This window comes from Pongo pygmaeus, chromosome 3 (assembly GCF_028885625.2).
Source record: "Pongo pygmaeus isolate AG05252 chromosome 3, NHGRI_mPonPyg2-v2.0_pri, whole genome shotgun sequence".
In the NCBI taxonomy this organism is placed as follows: domain Eukaryota; kingdom Metazoa; phylum Chordata; class Mammalia; order Primates; family Hominidae; genus Pongo; species Pongo pygmaeus.
In genome coordinates, this window is record NC_072376.2 from 79,974,092 (window position 1) to 79,993,464 (window position 19,373).

At 34.2% G+C, this 19,373-nt stretch overlaps 1 protein-coding gene across 4 annotated transcripts in view; it reads right to left on the reverse strand.

The window, feature by feature from the left end:
• Window positions 1–300: 300 nt before the first annotated feature.
• The window catches only part of YTHDC1 (YTH N6-methyladenosine RNA binding protein C1), a 36,945-nt gene continuing 17,872 nt past the window's right edge, over window positions 301–19,373 (reverse strand). For 2 of the 4 annotated variants that reach the window (XM_063663710.1, XM_063663712.1), the window contains 11 exons: window positions 19,154–19,248; window positions 17,239–17,347; window positions 17,039–17,156; window positions 11,127–11,211; window positions 9,747–9,913; window positions 7,118–7,200; window positions 5,818–5,854; window positions 5,682–5,721; window positions 5,511–5,573; window positions 3,305–3,439; window positions 301–1,305 (listed from right to left, as the gene is read on the reverse strand). In XM_063663710.1, the coding sequence (XP_063519780.1) occupies window positions 1,081–1,305; window positions 3,305–3,439; window positions 5,511–5,573; window positions 5,682–5,721; window positions 5,818–5,854; window positions 7,118–7,200; window positions 9,747–9,913; window positions 11,127–11,211; window positions 17,039–17,156; window positions 17,239–17,347; window positions 19,154–19,248 (1,157 nt within the window). In that variant the 3' untranslated portion in view covers window positions 301–1,080. Of the gene's footprint in view, window positions 1,306–3,304; window positions 3,440–5,510; window positions 5,574–5,681; window positions 5,746–5,817; window positions 5,855–7,117; window positions 7,201–9,746; window positions 9,914–11,126; window positions 11,212–17,038; window positions 17,157–17,238; window positions 17,348–19,153; window positions 19,249–19,373 lie in introns of all 4 variants that reach the window. The other 2 variants (XM_063663711.1, XM_063663709.1) reach the window with 1 other exon arrangement.

Genomic DNA, 19,373 nt, shown 5'->3' on the forward strand with positions numbered 1-19,373 from the left:
ACAGAAGACTAAAACAACAAATAGAAAACCTAAATAAACGATTCTGTGATCAGAGTAGACTCAAAAATGTTATCAGGTGTATAAATACTTAACCAAATTATTAACATAACTCTGTGTATCTTATGTTAGAAATAGAAGTAAGCTTTTAATACAACAGGCCTAGGTCAATCATTTCTGCTAAAATGTGCCTCAAAAAAAGCAAACGGGGTTCCTAAAATTCCTGAACAAAAAGCATTCTTTTATGTCCATTATTGCATAATAAAACAAACCTGCAACTGGATAAGAAAAAGATACAAAAGATAACCGTCAATCTTTACCAATTTATTTTATACAAAACAGTAGCAATGTAGAATATGGGAATCGTCTTCCGCTGCCACGCACGCAAGTTGTGAACATTCCAAGCCAATGTATACAATTTGGAGGGGAAGGCTAAACAATAGCATCAACCACGCTACTGAACATAGGAATTTTTCATTTAAAAAGATTAAAAATTAGATAGCAATGTCTTCTTAATATTGCTCTTGTCATTGAAGACTGAGGAAAAATAAAAAGTGACTTTATAAGTTTTTTAAAAAAAGAGGCAATGGGGAAAAAAACAAGAGGCTGCTACAACACTGCCATACAGTCAAACCATCATACTTCAATATTTGCATACTCGATAGCAGCATTATTTTTACTGAACCGTGTGCAACTACATGTAGAAACACATCAAAGCAAAATATCATGGCAGTTATCAATCAAGATCCAAAAAGGAAAAAAACAAACAAAAAAATAACTCTAGGATGAACACACTATAAGAACATTTATGGAGAAAGAATCAATATCTACATTCGTGGACTGTTCCATTCTGCCCCAATAAAAGTGTCAATTCAACTGTCAGCTGTGGATTTTTGGCGGATTTGAGTTTTTCCAGTTCTTATGATACTGCATGCTTGGAACAAAGGGGGTCATAATAAATCCTTCTACACAATGAACTTTATAGGCAGACAGCTGAAAATAAATTTACTACTTGTAAACACACACAAAAAAAAAATACGAGATTTTTTGTATCTTTAAACAATCAGTGCTTCCAAAAGCCCATTATCTTCTATATCGACCTCTCTCCCCTCGGTCTCTGTCTCGATCACATAATCGCTCTCTTTCTCTTTCTCTATCACGTCCTCTATCTCGCTCTCTGTCTCGTCTGTTATCTCTAGGGCGGTCTCGCTCTCGTTCCCGATCTCTTTCACGGGGTCTACTTCTCCGGCCACTGACAACAGCTTGTGTCCGACGAAGGAAATCATCCACCCTCATATCATAATCATGCTAGAAAAGGAAAGAAATGTGTTAGGTATGTCAAAAAGGCAAATAGTGTAAGTGGATCCCTGATTTGAAAAAAAAATAAAATTTATATAAACAATTTTAAAATATAAAAAAAGAAAAAAGTCTCTATATTATAATCGGCGGAGAGAACAATCCAAAGAAATGCAATAATAAATTAATTCACAGAAGGTAATATGCTGACATGGTTTAGAAAAAGGATGATGTCTCATTAGACACCTACAACAGATTATTCAAATCTCTTTATGCAGTTTTCCACTTAACTTTAATGACTTTTCCACCTGATTCCTTCAATAAGATTTAGGCCAAAGATATTAACTAGTGATGACCTTCAACTATTATCCATATATACTGCCAATTATGCTAAATGTCATCAATGTTTTTCTAGCACAGGCTAGCTCTACATTTTTCCTCCAATTCTACCAACTTCAATTTTACAAACTGAGAGTATTATGTTCCAGATTTTCTTTCAAACTAAATTGTTACAACTAAGTTGATGTGCAAGAAAAGTTGTGGCTGCTCCTAAACTTGGCCCCTGCTCTAGTTTAAATTTCTACTCTTAGTTCTCAGCTTACCTTACTGATTCTGGTCTTTTCTCAAAACTCAGCTGAAATAAGATTTGAAAACACAGTCCCACATTACCTTTTATATATGTGATTACATAAGCAGAGAATATGTATACTAACCAAAAAATCACTACATAAAGATCCATAAAATAGAACTTGTTAAAAAGGATATAGTTGAGGAAAACAAAAAAATCTTAGACTTTCTATTTTAAAAGCCATGTGATCAGTTATGGGAATTTTTAAGACACCACAACCCATCTAGTCAACTAAGATTTCATTATAGATAGACTGTATATTTCTTTCTTGTGTGCTTAACTGAAAATAAACTACTAATTTAAAGTTTGTGAATTAGTTAACTAGTACTCTCAAATTATTTTACAGAATGTTAAAAGTCATGATTTGATTTAGAGAAAATTACTACCTTTATGAGGATAAGGAAATTACTGACAACACACAAAAAATGTCTCAAAGATAGGCTAGAAAGCTGCTCTGATTCTCACAAATAGGCCCACTCTTCATCTTAAGTGGGAAAATAAAAAGATGTTTATTTGGCCCCATACAAACTCATCATCCTAAGTAGGGAGTGGAAAAAAATTCTAACTTGCATATCCTACTTAGTTTAACAACAAAACTACCTTTTCTAAGGCTATCAAACTTATATGCATATTAATTATGCTTCCAGCACCTGCCAGAAGACAATTCTGCTTTTTAAAATAAAAGTACTATTGGCGGGGGAAGCATTTAATAAACTCAGCCCCACTAGTTAAAAACCCAGAAAACTCAAACTAGAACTAGAGTCTTTTTTTCATTGGTCCTGTTTTGAAGCCATCAAAAAAAGCTTTCACATCAATCTTATCGAATTATTAACAGAATCAATGAATAAAGGACATATCTGCTACATATCATAACATCTGGTTATTCTTTGCTAACATCACAATAACCAAAGGTAAAACAATTTATCAGTTACTAGCTTTAACATTTGGTAGAATAAAAACAAATGACTAAATGAGATTACAGCTTATCAGCTAACTTAATATACACCATCTATCCTACAAAAATTGAATAAGAATACATAACAAGTTCAGAAATACCTATTAACAATATTAATTACATAGCATAATTAAGATCTCAATATGGAAAGAACATAGCCTAGGTACTACCTAAAAGGAGTTCTATTTGTAGGCGTTTGCCTTAAGCAGTTTGTGATTTGATCAGTAAAAGAAATATATTCTATCTATATAATCCAAAGGGGCATAATCAGGCATTTTTAATAAAAACAAACTGAGAATTATTCCAAAACAGTCTGCAGTAAGAATATGCAATGGTCCGCCAATCCTCATACTCTGGTCTCCCCATATTTAAGTTACCTACAGAATTCTAAGTAGTTCCCTCACACCTTTGCCTCCTTGTGCACTTACTACTCGTTTATCTCTGTATCTTGCTTCATGTGGTACTGGATGATGTCCTGAGTAAGGGGGATGAGCTTGAGGAGGTGGAGCGTGGTGCTGATAGTAAGGATGGTGTGGAGGTTGTTCCATTCCTGGGTAAGGGGGCTAAAAAAGGAAAACCATTTCCATTAAGAATCTACCAACACCCTTGTAAACAAGCCATTCTTAGAACCCTTCATCCAAAACACCAATCCCAAACAAGTGAATCTGTACTAGACATTTACTTTGATGGCATTAAGGTGTTTCAAAATATGCTTTTTGTTTGTTGAAAATTACACATCTTCTAAGATTTAACATGTTTATGCTTTTCTACTCCTATCATATAAATACCAATAGAAATAGCAAACACTTACATAGTGCTTACTGTGAGCCAGGCATTGTTCTAAGCACTTTACTGTCTCATTTAATTCTCACAGCAACCTTATGAGATAGATACTATTGTTCCCAGTTTACAAAAGGGAAAACTGAGGCAACAAGGAGTTAAGTAACCTGCTTATAGTCACACTACTGTTAAAGTGGTGAAGCAGGCATACGGCAACAGGCATCCTAGTTCTGCAGTTGGTAAACTGGTTAACCACTTTGTATGTATCTGTTCTTAAAAACATCAACAGGCCTGGTGTGGTGGCTCACGCCCATATCTCAATGCTTTGGGAGGCTGAGGGAAAAGAATCCCTTAAGCCAGGAATTGGAGACCAGCTTGGGTAACAGAGACCCTGTCTCTATAAAAAAATTAGCCAGGCACAGTGGCATGTGCCTGTAGTCCCACCTACTCAGGAAGCTGAGGCAGCAGGACCACTTGTGCCCAGGAGTTCAAGACTGCAGAGAGCTATGATCGCACCACTGCATTCCAGCCCGGGAGACCGAATGAGAGACCCTGTCTCTCTCAAAAAGAGTCCAGGAGCAAATTAACTTTTAAATGCCATTAAAAAATGAATAAAGGGTAAATTAAAGATTACTTTCATAGTTACTATCAAGATCATATATTACTTAAATTTTTAAAATTTCCTAGAATTTAAAGGGGAAAAGTCTCATAATCATCTGCATATAATAGTATAAAACTGTATACCTTAAAAGTGAAACAAAAGTCAGATGAAGAGGCCATATAACATATAGCATTTAAAATAAAGAGATAAATTAAAATTTAAGAAAACAGTAGAAACTACTTCAACTTCCAGGTTCTTATTTCTTGAAAATTAATGCTTCAGCTATCTTCAATATCTTAAAATATACTCTAAGACATTTCAGTTTTCTTAAAGGAAATAATTAAAAAGCAGGAATAATCAGGGTTTAATTAATCTTACTTTACACAGAAAATTTAGTGAGTATTAGATCAGGCACTATGCTAAACTTAACATATACTTTGTAAATTTATCTTCTTGACAATGAAAATGACACTACAACATTAAATTTTAAGCTATACCAGGACAGTCATGATGTCAATTTCATTCACCACGACATAATCAGAACAAGCACAGTGCCTTGCACAGAGTAAGTACTAAATATTATATTTGATAAGACAAAGAATCAATGAATGCCCATGGAATTTTACAGATGAGGAAAACTAAGAGTTGTATTAAGAAATTAACCCAAGGTCACAGAGTTGGGAAGAAAAAGAAATATATCTGAACCCAAGCGGACTTTGCACTACTAATCACTACCATAATACAATATTACAGTTCTCAAGCCTGTACTATTAACACACAAATGAGCTTTTAGTCTTTAGTTTGAAAGACAGCATACAATTATTTATCATCAAAAATCTGTATTTTAAGTCTTTTTTAGATGCAGTCTCTCTCTGTTGCCCAGGCTGGAATGCAGTGACGCAATCTCGGCTCACTGCAACCTCTGCCTCCTGGGTTGAAGCAATTCTCCTGCCTCGGCCTCCCTGAGTAGCTGGAACTACAGGCGCGCGCCACCACGCCCAGCTAATGTTTTTTGTATTTTTAGTAGAGACAAGGTTTCACCGTGTTGGCCAGGCTGGTCTCGAACTCTTCACCTCAGGTGATCTACCCGCCTCAGCCTCCCAAAGTGCTGGGATTGCAGGCGTGAGCCACGGCGCCTGGCCAGTTTAAGTCTCTTTAATGAGTAACTGTAACAATCATATTCTGAGTAAGCACCTGAAATACTAGAACTGCAAATTAAGTTATGTAACTTATAAAAATAGAATAATACAAACCATTCCTTGCCAAGGTGGTGGTGGTCCCATGTTATGAAATTCCCTCACATAATCATTGTAGGACTAAAATAAAAGATGATAATGTCAATATAATTAAAAATTATCACAGAACTGCAAAATAAATCAGAGCCTGATTTTATCCACATTAAATAGATAAAATGAAATGCTTACCCCATTTAAAAACACATCTCGGCGAACTCCTGAAAATCGTCTGTTGGGAATAAGATTTGTGAAACTAAATTCAGGTAATTCATAAACTAGTTCCAAGAATGTAATTCAAAACTAGGCAAGAGTGAACCCGACTTACCTGTCCACTTCCTGGTATCGTGGATCCTTTAAATACCCTGTTCAAACATCAAGCATTTTAGTAAATCAAATTTATATTTTTCTTTTCTGGCATTATAATTAAACCTTCCTTACCACTCGTTTCAATTCTTTCCATGAAATATGTACTTTAAGTGATGCTACTACTGTATTATCCCATTTTCAAATTTTCTTCTCAGATTACATGATAATCTAGAAAATAACTAATGATATCATAGAATTGTAAACTGCTAGAGAAGCTTTCAGATATGTATCTTCTACGTTCACAGTCCAAACCTTGCTAATCAGAAAATTTCTTCATTCTGCATCACAGAGAAGGTAAGGGCAGAGGAACTACCTTGAGCACACTATGACAGGACTTCCTTAAAACAAATGTTTACTTTCCACCTTGGGTATATGTAGGTCTTACCAAGTAAACCACAGATAAGCTTTTTAAAATGTAAACTTAAGGGGGAGGGAAAAAAATTGCAAAAGTTGCAAAAATGAAGATGTATACACTGAAAATGAAAAATCGATGGTGATTAGAAAAATATTCTTTCCCCTGCTTCTTTTAGTAAGGACCGAACAAATTAAAATGTAAAAACATTTGAGTGGTCATGTTACTGGGGAAAAACTATTTTCACTTTCTACAACAGGACAACCTATTTTGGAAGAATGAGGCTAATCAAGCCACTTGTTACATAATAGTACTATAATGATCACTAACATCGATCTCCTAACTGTCTAAGTTTCACAAGTGTATCACTGACTCTGTTCAAATACATGATATCCCTTCTTGAATATAGTTTGCTCTCTTAAATTCCAGTAAGGGATAGACTAATTGAAAAGCTACATTTAGATTACATACCGAGTATTTCCCATTCCTCTCCAAAGACATAAAGATTTTTATTTAAAAAAAAAAAATAGCATTGTATGTATATATATCACATGAAACACTAACTACCATAGGGAACAAAAAGCCTGATAGAATATAAGGTTATTGCTTTTCATAACTACATTTAATCTTAAACACATGTGCAGATAAGTTTCTATTTTTGCAAAATTAGCAATTTCAGGTAATTCATAGGGTATGATGAGTTACACTGGAATAGACTAGACAACCTTAACAAAGTTAAGGGAAGAATTACACTAATGAGAACTACTAAAATTTCTCAAGATTTAAGTAGTCAGGTCCTGAATTTTTTTCACTTTTAAAACTGCAGGATTGTGAGGGTTGTTTTTAATTTTTTTATTTTTTTCCAATAATTTGAAATCAAATATCTGCAGGATTATAAAATATTAACCTGGTCTCTGGTGAAACTCAGGGGGATAGTCAATCCTTGGTTTCTTTCTGCTGTTATGAATATCATAATCTTCTGGTCGACGCCTACATAAATTAGACACATTAGAAATTAAACCAAAAACTGCTGGGAGAACAAAGAGTAAAGCAAGAGTTTCTGACAGAGGTAAGTACAAAGAATAACCCATTATTTACTTTAACATCTTAATTTTTTTAGTGAGCAAATTATTTTAAAATTCCTACATTTTGATTCTCAAATTAATTCCTATAAACCAAACCTTAAATGTACTGCTGGAAGTGGATATTCTCTGCCATCTCATGCTATGATGAGAAAATTGCAGACTAGTCCAATCAAAACATGTAAGTCACATTTTAGTCTAAACAAAAGTAAACAAAGTCATTCTCAAACTAAATACCAGTTTTAACAATTAAAACACTTTCCCAAATAAAGTCTCCATTCAGATGAAAAATAAAAATTAGAAAAACCTATCATCATTGTACAATATGTAACTCTAAAATCTGCATATTTAAAACTTATAAATGTCATTTTAGGTTAAGTCTAAACAAAATTAAGAATTTATTTTTCCTCTGCTTTGCACAAAATTATGAATTTTACATGATCATACAGAAAATTTGATACTTATTAAAAGCAACTTTTTTACAGGAAAAGTTTTTAAAATCTTAATAGCTAAAAAACTAACTTCTTAATAATCCTTAATAACATTTAGTTTTTCTTTCTACATTTAATGACATTTAAGAATTAAGGGAATTTTTTTTCCAGAGACAATGCCTTGAAATAAAATAGGCTTTTATAAATTGGCAAGTAATGGGTCAGAATTTTAACAGAGTTCATAAAACTAATTCAAAATATATTCTTTAGAAGGTGAAATTGTACTGACTACGGAGGGCTGTTCTTTACTGTCTTCCATAAATCGGGTTAACTTAACACATCATTAAATACACTTCAATTTACTTAGCAGCTAATAAAGAGTTAAACAAAAAAAGTCCAAAATATTTAGAAAATAAATGTATCTTTTTACCCTTAATGTCAAATAAAAACTTGATAACAACCTAGCATTCACTAGTTTTCAGCTATTTGTCTGAGTACCAACTGCTTTCATTAACTTTTTCAACACAGTTCACTCAAACTGCAAAGTTAAGTGCAATAATCCCAAGCCCCCCAACAGAATAAAAACAGTTGCATCTACAATAAATAATACTAAGAAAATTAAAAGCTGGTTTAAAAAATAAACATACCGCTTTCCTGTAGTTTGGGGAGTGCATTTACGACCGGTATAAAACATGATAGTAACAGTTCATATAGTAGTCCAACTACTGACTTTAAGCTGTAAGCCACATACATAAATGGAGGCCCTGGCAGGCTTGAGAGAAGGTGTAGTGGTGTAATAAGTATAGTTTGCAGTCCATTGCAAAACTGAGGTAAAAACTTCACTTGTATATATTGTATTGCACTGGAAACCTCTTAGCTTAAAACTTCAAAAGACATCTTGGTGCTCAGTCCTTTTAGGCCAAAAATAAGGGGCTCTGCCAGGTTTCCTCCTACCTACTCGACAGTGTCCTTTTTAAGCTCAAAGAAATGGGGACTCTTGTTGGATTATCTGTACCTACCACAGGATGTCTCCACCAAAAGGAAATTTAACCAAAGGTTTCATCCCATCAACCATACATCCAATAGTCTTTAGCAGAATATTTTAGATTTAGCTGTATGCAAATCTACACAGGGGAAGGTGTTGGGTAGAAGGGCTTAAATCAGTCCTTTGCAAAGACTTCTCCAATTCTGTAACAAGTTAAACCCCCTTTTTCTGGAAAATGCTGTTTAGTTCATAAAGTAGTGATCAATAACCATGGCGATCCTCTAAAAAACACTTTAAGTCCACAGGTACTGCCAGCATCTGGAAAAGTTGTAAACAGACACAGCAACAGCCCTTCTTTTTGGTTTGTTGCCGGGTCTCCCAGGGCCACTTGATCCCCTTTGGAAAGAACCTATTGTTTTCAGAAGCTCAGCAAGATGTGTGAATTCACTGGGTACATGTTAGAGAATATTTGGCAATAGGGTTAACACATCACGGTGATAAAATCTGAAACAGTCCCAATAATGCTCCTCTTGAATATCAAAATAACTTAAAATATTTTATCCTCTAAATGAGGCGTCATCTTCTGAAAAAATATTAGTGATCCTTTATAAAAGTCCCATATCTGATAAGGCTTATCCAGAGACATACCTGAAAGAAAAGGCTTTTTAAAAAGTATTAACAATTTTTGCAAATAAAGACTTCCTCCTCTTCCTCCTTTCTAGCCTGTTCTTAGCAACGAATGCCTACCTCATTTCAATTGTATACATTGTATTATCAGAGTATTATCTAATCTAAACTGGTTATCACTGGTTATACTTTTTTCTGCATAAGGAAAGATCCCCATTTTCCTCTTGAAAAATGACTGAGACCAAGGTGACCATGTGAAATCCTCAATGAAGCCACAAACTAGTCCATGCAGCTTGATTTGAGGATTTTCTCTTTCTTCTTTACCGCAGGACAAACTTTTGACGAATCATATTCCTCCATCATGTTATTCTGATACATGTGCCTATTATCAGTCCAAAGAACGTTTCTAACCTTCCCACATCCCGGACTGGTTCTCGACGGGATGGACGTCCTCGTGATCTGGGCTGAGAATGCATTCTTCTCTTGTGACGCATTTTATGAATGACCTGATACAAGTCAATACTTTCATCGGGGGGAAACAGAAGACAAAGCTGGGTTCCACATTCAAGTTCAATTTCCTAGAATAGGAAAGTAGCAATTTATAAAACAAAAACAGACCCTTTCAACAGACTTGCATTTTCCTGATGTACCAGAACAAAAACTGACTTGTAAGCTTTCTTCCCAAGGCTGATGATCATATGGGATTCCAATAAGACTTCCAGATTTATAAAACATTTCAAAAGTGTTTTGTGTATTTATATAAAGGGTAAAAACTAAAAGTGTAGAATCTCTGAAGTTAAATACACAAATGCAGTTGCTTAAAATTCTGTGACAACCATCCTCTGAAACGGGACTACTTCTTTGTGCAAAATACAAAAATATCAGGACAAGGTCATTTAATACGATGGAAAAAAAAATTCATGTTAGTGTGTGTACCAACAACTTTGAAAATTATGATCTACTAAGTGTATTGAAATACATTAGATTTACCACAAAGGCAGACCAATCTATGGGCTCTTTAAAATTAAATCATTTTCAGCTATATGTAATTGAAAAAGTGAAAACATTTTTACTCATGAGCAATAAAATGTCATACTACTTTTGCATGGCCAGGCATAGTGGCTCATGCCTGTAATTCCAGCACTTTGGAAGCCCCAGGCAGGCGGACTGCTTGAGGCCAGGAGTTTGAGACCAGCCTTGCAAAATGGTGAAACCCTGTCTCGACAAAAATACAAAAATTAGCCACTCTGATAACCTGGTCTCCAAAAAAATTAAAATTAAAAAATAAAACAAAACTTCTGGTTCAGAATTACATGTGAGAGTTACAAGAGTCAAAGGTTTTGGTTAATTTTCAATTACTCCACATTTTCAATTCCATTTGTAGACTTGAAAACCTGAGTACACATATTTAATCTTTTCAGAAAGCTGCTTTCTACTCAGAAAACTTTAGCACATATACTAAATGGCAATTCTAAAATGTATTACAGAAACTGAAGAATCTGTTAAACATTGATAATATAGTCAAAAAAATTTAAATCTGGCAAATTCTCTTTAGAAATATTTCCTTCAATTATATCAAATGAAAGCATCATATAAAGCTGCCTATATTTCAACATTAATGGATGTCTTTTTAGTCTCAATCACAGTTATGATAAACTTCAGATAAGACTATTTTTTCAAAATCTCACATGGTCTCTTTCATCAGAAATGGTTAAAACAAATACATCAATAAAGATCTCTAAAAGGGTTGATTAAATGTGTTTTTTTAAAGAATCAATTAAGGCCACAAACCTGTCCATCACGTCCTATCTTTACTGGTTTATGTTCATTCCAAGGATTGGTGAGATGAGCCGACTTAGTGAAGGGTAATTCACGCCTAAATACAAAGTAATATCAATTACATTCTTCTGCAGAATCCTTTAAGGACCTTATACTACTTTTAGTAGTGAATTCCTGTATTAATTGTGACTTAAATGTGAATAAAATTTTAAAAATCACTTACAGTGGTTACTTCCCTACAGAAAGCCTCTTCAGAGACTTTTTCCATATTCTCCAGTTTTCTAAAAAGAGCTTAAGGGCAAGGGCTTGAGAACCAAGGTAACTTGGGGCTTAAACCCCAGCTTGCTCTCTTCTCTGAGGCTGAATCTATTCCTTTGATAAACAAGAATATCACCATCTACTTTATAGTTGTTTTACGCAGTTTGCAAATGAAATGATACAGAAAATATTTAGCATATCCCTTTCTTCTATGAACTCAAAAAACTTAAAACTGACTAAAAAGAAGCTGGACCTTAACCCAGCTGTTAAAACCAAATGAAAATAGAAGTGTCCCTTATTCTCAGTTGGAGGCTGCTTTCCCTGTTCAAGTGTACTTCCTCATTCAATATGGCAATATTCTTCGCTACGCATAGAATGGCTTGAGTTGTGCAAGATAATTTATTTATAAATGCATATATTTATATTAATTATGCCCTTTACTGAAACTCAAGGGCAGTATCTATACAATTTAAATACCAAAAACCTGGTTTTAAGATCTCTGAGCCATAGGACAAAATGGTCTCACCAAACTTAAAAAGATATCCTGTATTTTTATAGTTCTTTGTCAACCTAGCACAATGTCACATGAATACAAAGATGACACATAATCAACAATTGTTAGCTGCCAAGAAATAATTGTAAATTAACAGTATTTGATAAGGTTTTATCTGCCTGTGCATAAAACAAATAATGCCAAAAAAAAAAAAAATACTTTAAAGAACTATTCACTGTACTTACAATACAAATGAAACTGTTCAGCCAAAGGACATACAAAGACGAGAAAGATAAGAGTTTGCATCCCTAACCTTTCTTCCATAGCCATTGAAGAAAAATAAACAAGCACACATAATTTTCAAAGACAATGGGTACTATGTGCACTATACAGAAGATTTTTTTTTTGTTTTTAAGAGGAGTGGTCATATCTATTTTGAAAGAAAGAAAAATAATCACAAAATGCTTCATGAAAGAAGTGGTACATGAGTTAAGCTTGAAAGAAAACCCAGGTAGAGCCTTATGTAGAGAACTAAGGCAGGGATACATTTGAAACAAAGAGAAGGGCTAGAACACGGGCATAATGGAAAAGGGAAAACATAAGTAACTTTGCCCAGTGAAAATGCCACATAACCTTGCATGAATTTTCTTGAAAGTGAATCCTTTTTTTAAATTTAATTTTTTAGAGATTGGATCTCACTATTTTGCCTTAGCTGGTTGTGAATAAATGGGCTCAAGCAATCCTCCCACCACAGCCTCCCAAAATGCTAGGATTACAGGTGTGAGCCACCACACCTGGCCTGAATGCTCAGATCTTATATAACTTGTTTTAAACCTCAGGAAAAACTTTGACATTTTCCAGGGAAATAGAAGTATTTTAGAGTTAAATTAACAAGGTGGTATATTCTGTGATGGTGGTGATATATATACATGAAGAGTGGTCAGTGAGTAATGAAAATATCCACTAAGTATCACTTAAAAGCTTGGTTTCTTTTTCTAATATACACCTTACTTCACCCATCAAGAATGAGTCAAAAATACTGAATTTTTTTCCCCCTTTTCAGGCTGTCAGAAGTAGAAAGACTAGAACAAGTCCACATCAAAGCTTGAATATCCAGAGGCAGAGATCTAGTTTTCTTCGTATTCTGTTCAATAATTTAAATTTTTCTTCTAATTGCCAGTTTAAAACAGTTATAGGAAAGGAATAAATGAAAACCTACAGCCACCAAAATATAAGGTTATAAGTTAATGGGATTATCACTGTTATTTAAATATCAGCAATTAAATACCCATGATCCAAGTAGAAGTAAAAGCATAGGCCAAGCTAGATGTATCATTTGGGGTTGAGATTCTTTGGTGGCACTGGTTCCAACTAGATTCAAGAGACATCTGTTCACTGTTTCAACACAGTTAATCTCAGCCAGAACATCACAGAAAACTGTGAAGCCTGAGGCAAAACAGGGCTCAGAATAAATTAAGAGAAATTGCAGGGTCTGTGATCCATGTATCATCCTTATTTTATCCTTTCTTCTCAGATCACAATCATAGAAAAAGCAGCCTAACAGTTACCTTCTGAGCAGCTATGTTATGAAGCATACAGATACAACTTATCTTTACTGTGAGTTCTTTGAGAACATGTAAGGGACTCTCTGACCTAAGTGGTTCTGCAAATAGGGCAAATTTAACAAAAAAATGTAAAACTGTGCACAGTTTTTTGTTTTGTTTTGAGACACGGTCTCACTCTGTTGCCCAGGCTGGAGTGTAGCTGCATAATCTCGGCTTGCTGCAACCTCTGCCTCCTGAGTTCAAGGGATTCTCATGCCTCTGCCTCCCAAGTAGCTGGGACTACAGGCATGCGCCACCACATCTGCCTAATTTTTGCATTTTTAGTAGAGATGGAGTTTCTCTACATCTCTAACATAGCCAACCATGTTGGCTATGCTAGTCTCGAACTCCTAGCCTCAAGTGATCCACCCACCTCAGCCTCCCAAAGTGCTGGGATTACAGGCATGAACCACTGCGCCCAGCCATGCAGAGACTTTTATATGCTGGACAGTGGTTTGTTGATTAAAGTTAAAAAGAAAAATGGAGGCCGGGCGCAGTGGCTCATGCCTGTAATCCCAACACTTTGGGAGGCTGAGGCGGGTGGATCACCTGAGGTCGGAGTTCGAGACCAGCCTAACCAACATGGAGAAACCCCATCTCTACTAAAAATACAAAATTAGACGGGCGTGGTGGCACATGCCTGTAATCCCAGCTACTAGGGAGGCTGAGGCAGAAGAATCGCTTGAACCCGGGAGGCGGAAATTGTGCTGAGCCAAGATCATGCCATTGCACTCCAGCCTGGGCAACAAGAGCGAAACTCAGTCTCCAAAAAAAAAAAAAAAAAAAAAAAAAGAAAAGAAAAGAAAAATGGAGAGACTCTAAATGAAAACAGAAATGGGTTATTTGGAATGGACATGAAAGGAATATAACATCTAGTCAGTAAATGTAACTCTGGATGAATAATATTTAATAGACTATGCCTTATTTTGAGCTAATTACAGGTGGCAACCTTAATAAGTCACTTTTTATGCCTCCCTCTCTTTATCAGCTAAAACATGACACTTATCTGGTCCCAGTCTTCTATGTGCCTACCAACTACCTGAACCATCAAGAATTTCACAGGTTTGAGGTGGGTCAAGATTCTGCATTTTAACAGTCAGATGCTACTGATATAAGTGATCCAGGGATCACACCTAAAAAAGCTTAAGTCTAGTTATTATTATATCCAAAGGGTCCTTAAATAGAAATCTAATAATTATTATATCTGAAAAAGAAAAAAAATTAACAGCAGTTACTGTTATTGATGGCAAAGTCCTGAGCATTTCTATTTATTAAATTTAAATTTTCTGAGACTCAAATGTAATTCTCACTATATAGAGAGAATTTAAACTCAAGAGAGTTCAAGTGACTTATTTAAGGAAATATCAATGTTAGAAATATCACAAGCCCTCCAGAACTGTAAAGTATTATAAAATTACTCTTGAATAGAACTTGAGTATTAAAACATTAAAACTATAGTTTTATTATGTAAAAATACTATTTCTAGGTAAACCCATAAACTTACTTTAAAATAATAAAAGCACTTTACTGCCCACAATTTTACACCTCACGTTAGTAGGATAGACAAATTGAGTCTGTCTACCTCTTCGGTTGCTTGATACATTTCAAACAAATTAGTAGAATAGTCAATAAGTCAATGAAGAGGAATATGAAGAATGAATAATCCATGAAAAATTAAATTCATCTTAAAATTAAGAAATAAATTTCCTTATCAGTAATGTAAAAATGAAGGTTAACAGAACAAATAACATTTCAAACAAAATTTGCTGCAACCCACATAAAAATGGGCAATTATTTTCTCTCCTATTCCCAAGAAAGCAACACCTGCAAATATGTTACAACATTACAATGTTTCCTCTGGCCTTTACAGAGCAGTCACATACACAAAATAAAAACAATCACTCCCTTTCCTATAAATTGTCACCAGATTTTCAACTTTAATTATAACTTAATTATAATTTTGATTGCAAAAAAACTAAATTATAGTTTTAAATTATATTTTAAAACCCCTGGGGGCAACAGAGAGGAGGTGGGAGATAGCACTAACAGTCTCACCACCTAACACTGCATTCCAATACCATAATTATGTATTTTTTCATTTGTTATACCTTTCCATGTTGATATGTGCACAATTACTTCCACATATATTTAAGAGACAAACTATAATTTAACTAATTTTCTATTTCAAAGAATTTAGATATTTCCAACTCTTCCCCACAGAAAGTAATAATGGGATGAGTATTTTTTCTGCACATAGCTTTTTGCTACGCTATTATCAACCTAATACAGTTATGTGTCACTTAATGACAGGGATACACTCATCAGATGATTTCATTGTGTGAACATCACAGAATGTACTTACACAAACCTAAATGGTATAGCCTACTACATACCTAGCATGTATGGTATGATCTATTTATCCTAGCCTACAAATCTGCACAGCATGTTACTGTATTGAATAGTGTAGGTAACTGTAACACAATGGAAAATACTTGTGTATCTAAACATAGAAAAGGTATAGTAAAATATGGTATTATAGGTATCTCTTACGAGTCCTACAGTCTTATGGGACAAGATTCTTTCTTGATGGATATGTCACTACGCAGTAAGTGACTGTATGCTATTTGTAATATATCATTCCCCCTTATCTTCACAGCTCCTCACTATCCTACAATAAACATTTAGGCTGACTCACATTCATTCATTCTTATCCATCTTTGCCCTCTGTTCTTCTCTTTTCCTAACCATCTCCTTCATAAAAAAAGGTAGCTCCCTATCCCACTCACACATCCATATGCCCTCCCACTGACCCCGCCAACCCCGCAACCCCATAGTTTATTTCCATGCTCTTCTTGGCTTAGGCTGCTTTCCATCATATGCATAGCATTTTTCTTCTTTTTCATCCGACTCCTTCGGGCTCATCAAGATCTAATACCCAAAAACAACTTAAAACTCACAAAGTAACCATCTCCTTTCAGACACTTTTTAACTAAAATTAATTTTATAGGTAATACATTTGTGTATGCCACGTAAAGATCACTTAAATAATGAGCTTCTTGTGTACAATACTTCAGTATGCAGTAAGAACCTAAAAACAGTGACAACTCAGTGTTCAAAGTAAGTCTGATTATTTTTCTAATAAATATAGTTAAATCTTAACTCAGTTTCAGAAGATCACAATGGCAACTAAACATCATTTGCTAACCTCCTTAAAAAATACTGTCCACGACTCAACTAGTTACCTCTGAAATTGTTAGCCAAGTCAGAGTACTTATTTCCCATTCCTCAATAACTTAAGTGACAGGTTAAATCACTAAAATTATACAGATATGCCAGACAACATTTCAAGCAACTGTCCAATTCATTTACTGCTTTATTACTAACATACAAAACAAATCAAATACATGTAACTTTAGACTTAATACGCCTTTGTTGTGTCCCACATTAGATAAAGATAGTTACTGAACAAGGTAAGATAAGTATACGATGACTTTTTTACTTTAACACATTATTCTAAACTGGTAGCATATTCAAAACTTCAGTTATCTATACTGAAGTGTATAATTTACCTGCAAATCCAGTCAATTTTAAAGACACCTCCCAGCATTTTAGCACTCATTCCTGCTGGAAGCACCCAGTGTATAGGAGATCCTCCGTGATGTGATTCTGAAGAAAGTCTTGCAAACCCTAAGAGAATCATACCATAATATAATATGTAGATGCGAATATAATTAATGTTTTTATATGTCCAAATTATTTTTATTCTTACCTTGAAATTTTCCACTCTCTCTGACAGAAAATATTAAGATAACACTCCTTGCAGATCTAAATGCAAGATTTAATTTCTTCTCATTCACAGGGAGCGTGGACCATACACCCTATATAAATAACATACAGACCACAAAGTGAAATTATCTACAACTCTTTTGTGTTTCCAGTTATGTTTGCAAAAAAAAAAAAAAAAAATCATCATATTTTGGTGTGCTTTCAATTTAAGTAAGCTATAATGAAGAAAGGTTTTATTTATCAGCTGTCAGAATAACGTAGTAATAATTTATAAAAACCTAAGGGAAAAAATGAGACAATTACCAATTTTACAAAACCATTAAAGCAACTAGTAAATAGATGGAGATGAGGTTCAAATCTAAGGGACTAGAATTCTATATAGTAAAAGCAATCACTACAATTATTTTAATATTACAACCATTTACTGTGGTAAATACATCCTGTTTGAAGGTGAATCGCAACTTAGAAGTTTGTCTTCTTGCAAAACTGTGCCTAATCAAATAATTTAAAATTATTAGTCAAGAATCTAGCATTTTTCTATTTAAGTTCGTTTTTTAAAGCAGTTTTTAAGTTCAAATTTTTATGTATCAATAGTTTGACTGAAGAGGCCTACGTTTTACCTACAGCTGGAAGATATTTGTTAATTTCTAAAGCATTTTAACCAATTCTTCATTCATAACAGATAAAAAGAAATGGAATAATAAGGCAGATGCTATCATTCAGCTCACACCAATCTGCTCACACAAATGACATGTCATTCAAACTAAGTGCTTACAGTTGTTCCTCAGTCTCCATTGGGGACTGGTTCCAGGACCCATGCAGATACCAAAATCTGAGGATGCTCAAGTCCTTTATATAAAATGACATAGTATTTGCCTATAACCTATGCATATACTCCCATATACTTTAAATCACCTCTAGAATACTTATACCTAATACAATGTAAATGCTATGTGAATAGTTGTTATACTGTGTTTAAGTTTGTATTTTCTGTTTTATTATTTCTCATTCCTTTTTCCCCTAATATTTCAATCCAGTTAGTTAAATCGAAAGATGAGGAACCCTGTGGATACCGAGGGCCAAGTGTACTTCTGCCTAAATCCACTTAAGCTAGAGAACAGAATAAGGCTAGTTGGTGTACTGTTTCCTTCTGTTTGTAAAGTTTTAGGGGTAGTCCTTAAGTTAGAAATATAGAATATTGACAGAAATATCGTTAGAGAAATGTCTAACTTTAGTTTTAAGTTTCTGAAAATCAGTTGAAACTGTACAGTTACTCAGTTTAAACCAAGAATAGCAAAACATTGTAACAGCTAGTGTAACACAAAAATGTATTTTTGTAGCCAAACATAAAAAGAAAATTATTACCTTACAACATCCTACAGCAACTATGCATATCTTTTTTGCAAAGTCTGGAGTGGGTCTTTAAGCTAATTCTTTTTCTTCTAAATCCCAATGATCTTAATTCTAAAAAATAAAACTCTCCATAAAAGAATGATTTCAAAAGAACCTCAAAGTGTAAATCAAGCATCAACATAAAACAAAAATTGGTTAACTACGGTACTTTTAGAAGTGTTAGCACAATAAATGAGCCACTGAGGAAGTACAGAAACAAAAATCAACAAAACAGGATCTTTTACAGCAAAAAGTTAAACTGTATAGCCTTCGACATTTAACATTCTGACCCCTAAAATCATCTTAAAAAAAAAAAAAAAAGAAAACTCAAATTACAAGTAGGCTGACTAACTGACTACAACCAGATCCTAAGTGGCAACTGGAATGTAGATCTTTAAAGCCGTAATGAAAATCATAATACCTATGCTACTTGATATAATACAAGTCTATTTTCCCATTTAAAAATGTTAATATTAGGATAGTTTCAACAGAACTGATGCTAATACCTTAGCTTTGGCAAGAGACACATTCTCATGGTTGTTACTCTTTATGAGGAAAAATCTTGCATCTTGAAGCACATATTTGAGTTTACTGGTTTGATCTGAAAAAAAGAAACCCAAATCGATTAACCACAGGCCATTATCACACAAAGGGGTCAAAACTGTACTAACTGAAATTAGCCCTCCACAACCCAGCTAAACTTTTAAAACGCAACAATCACCCATT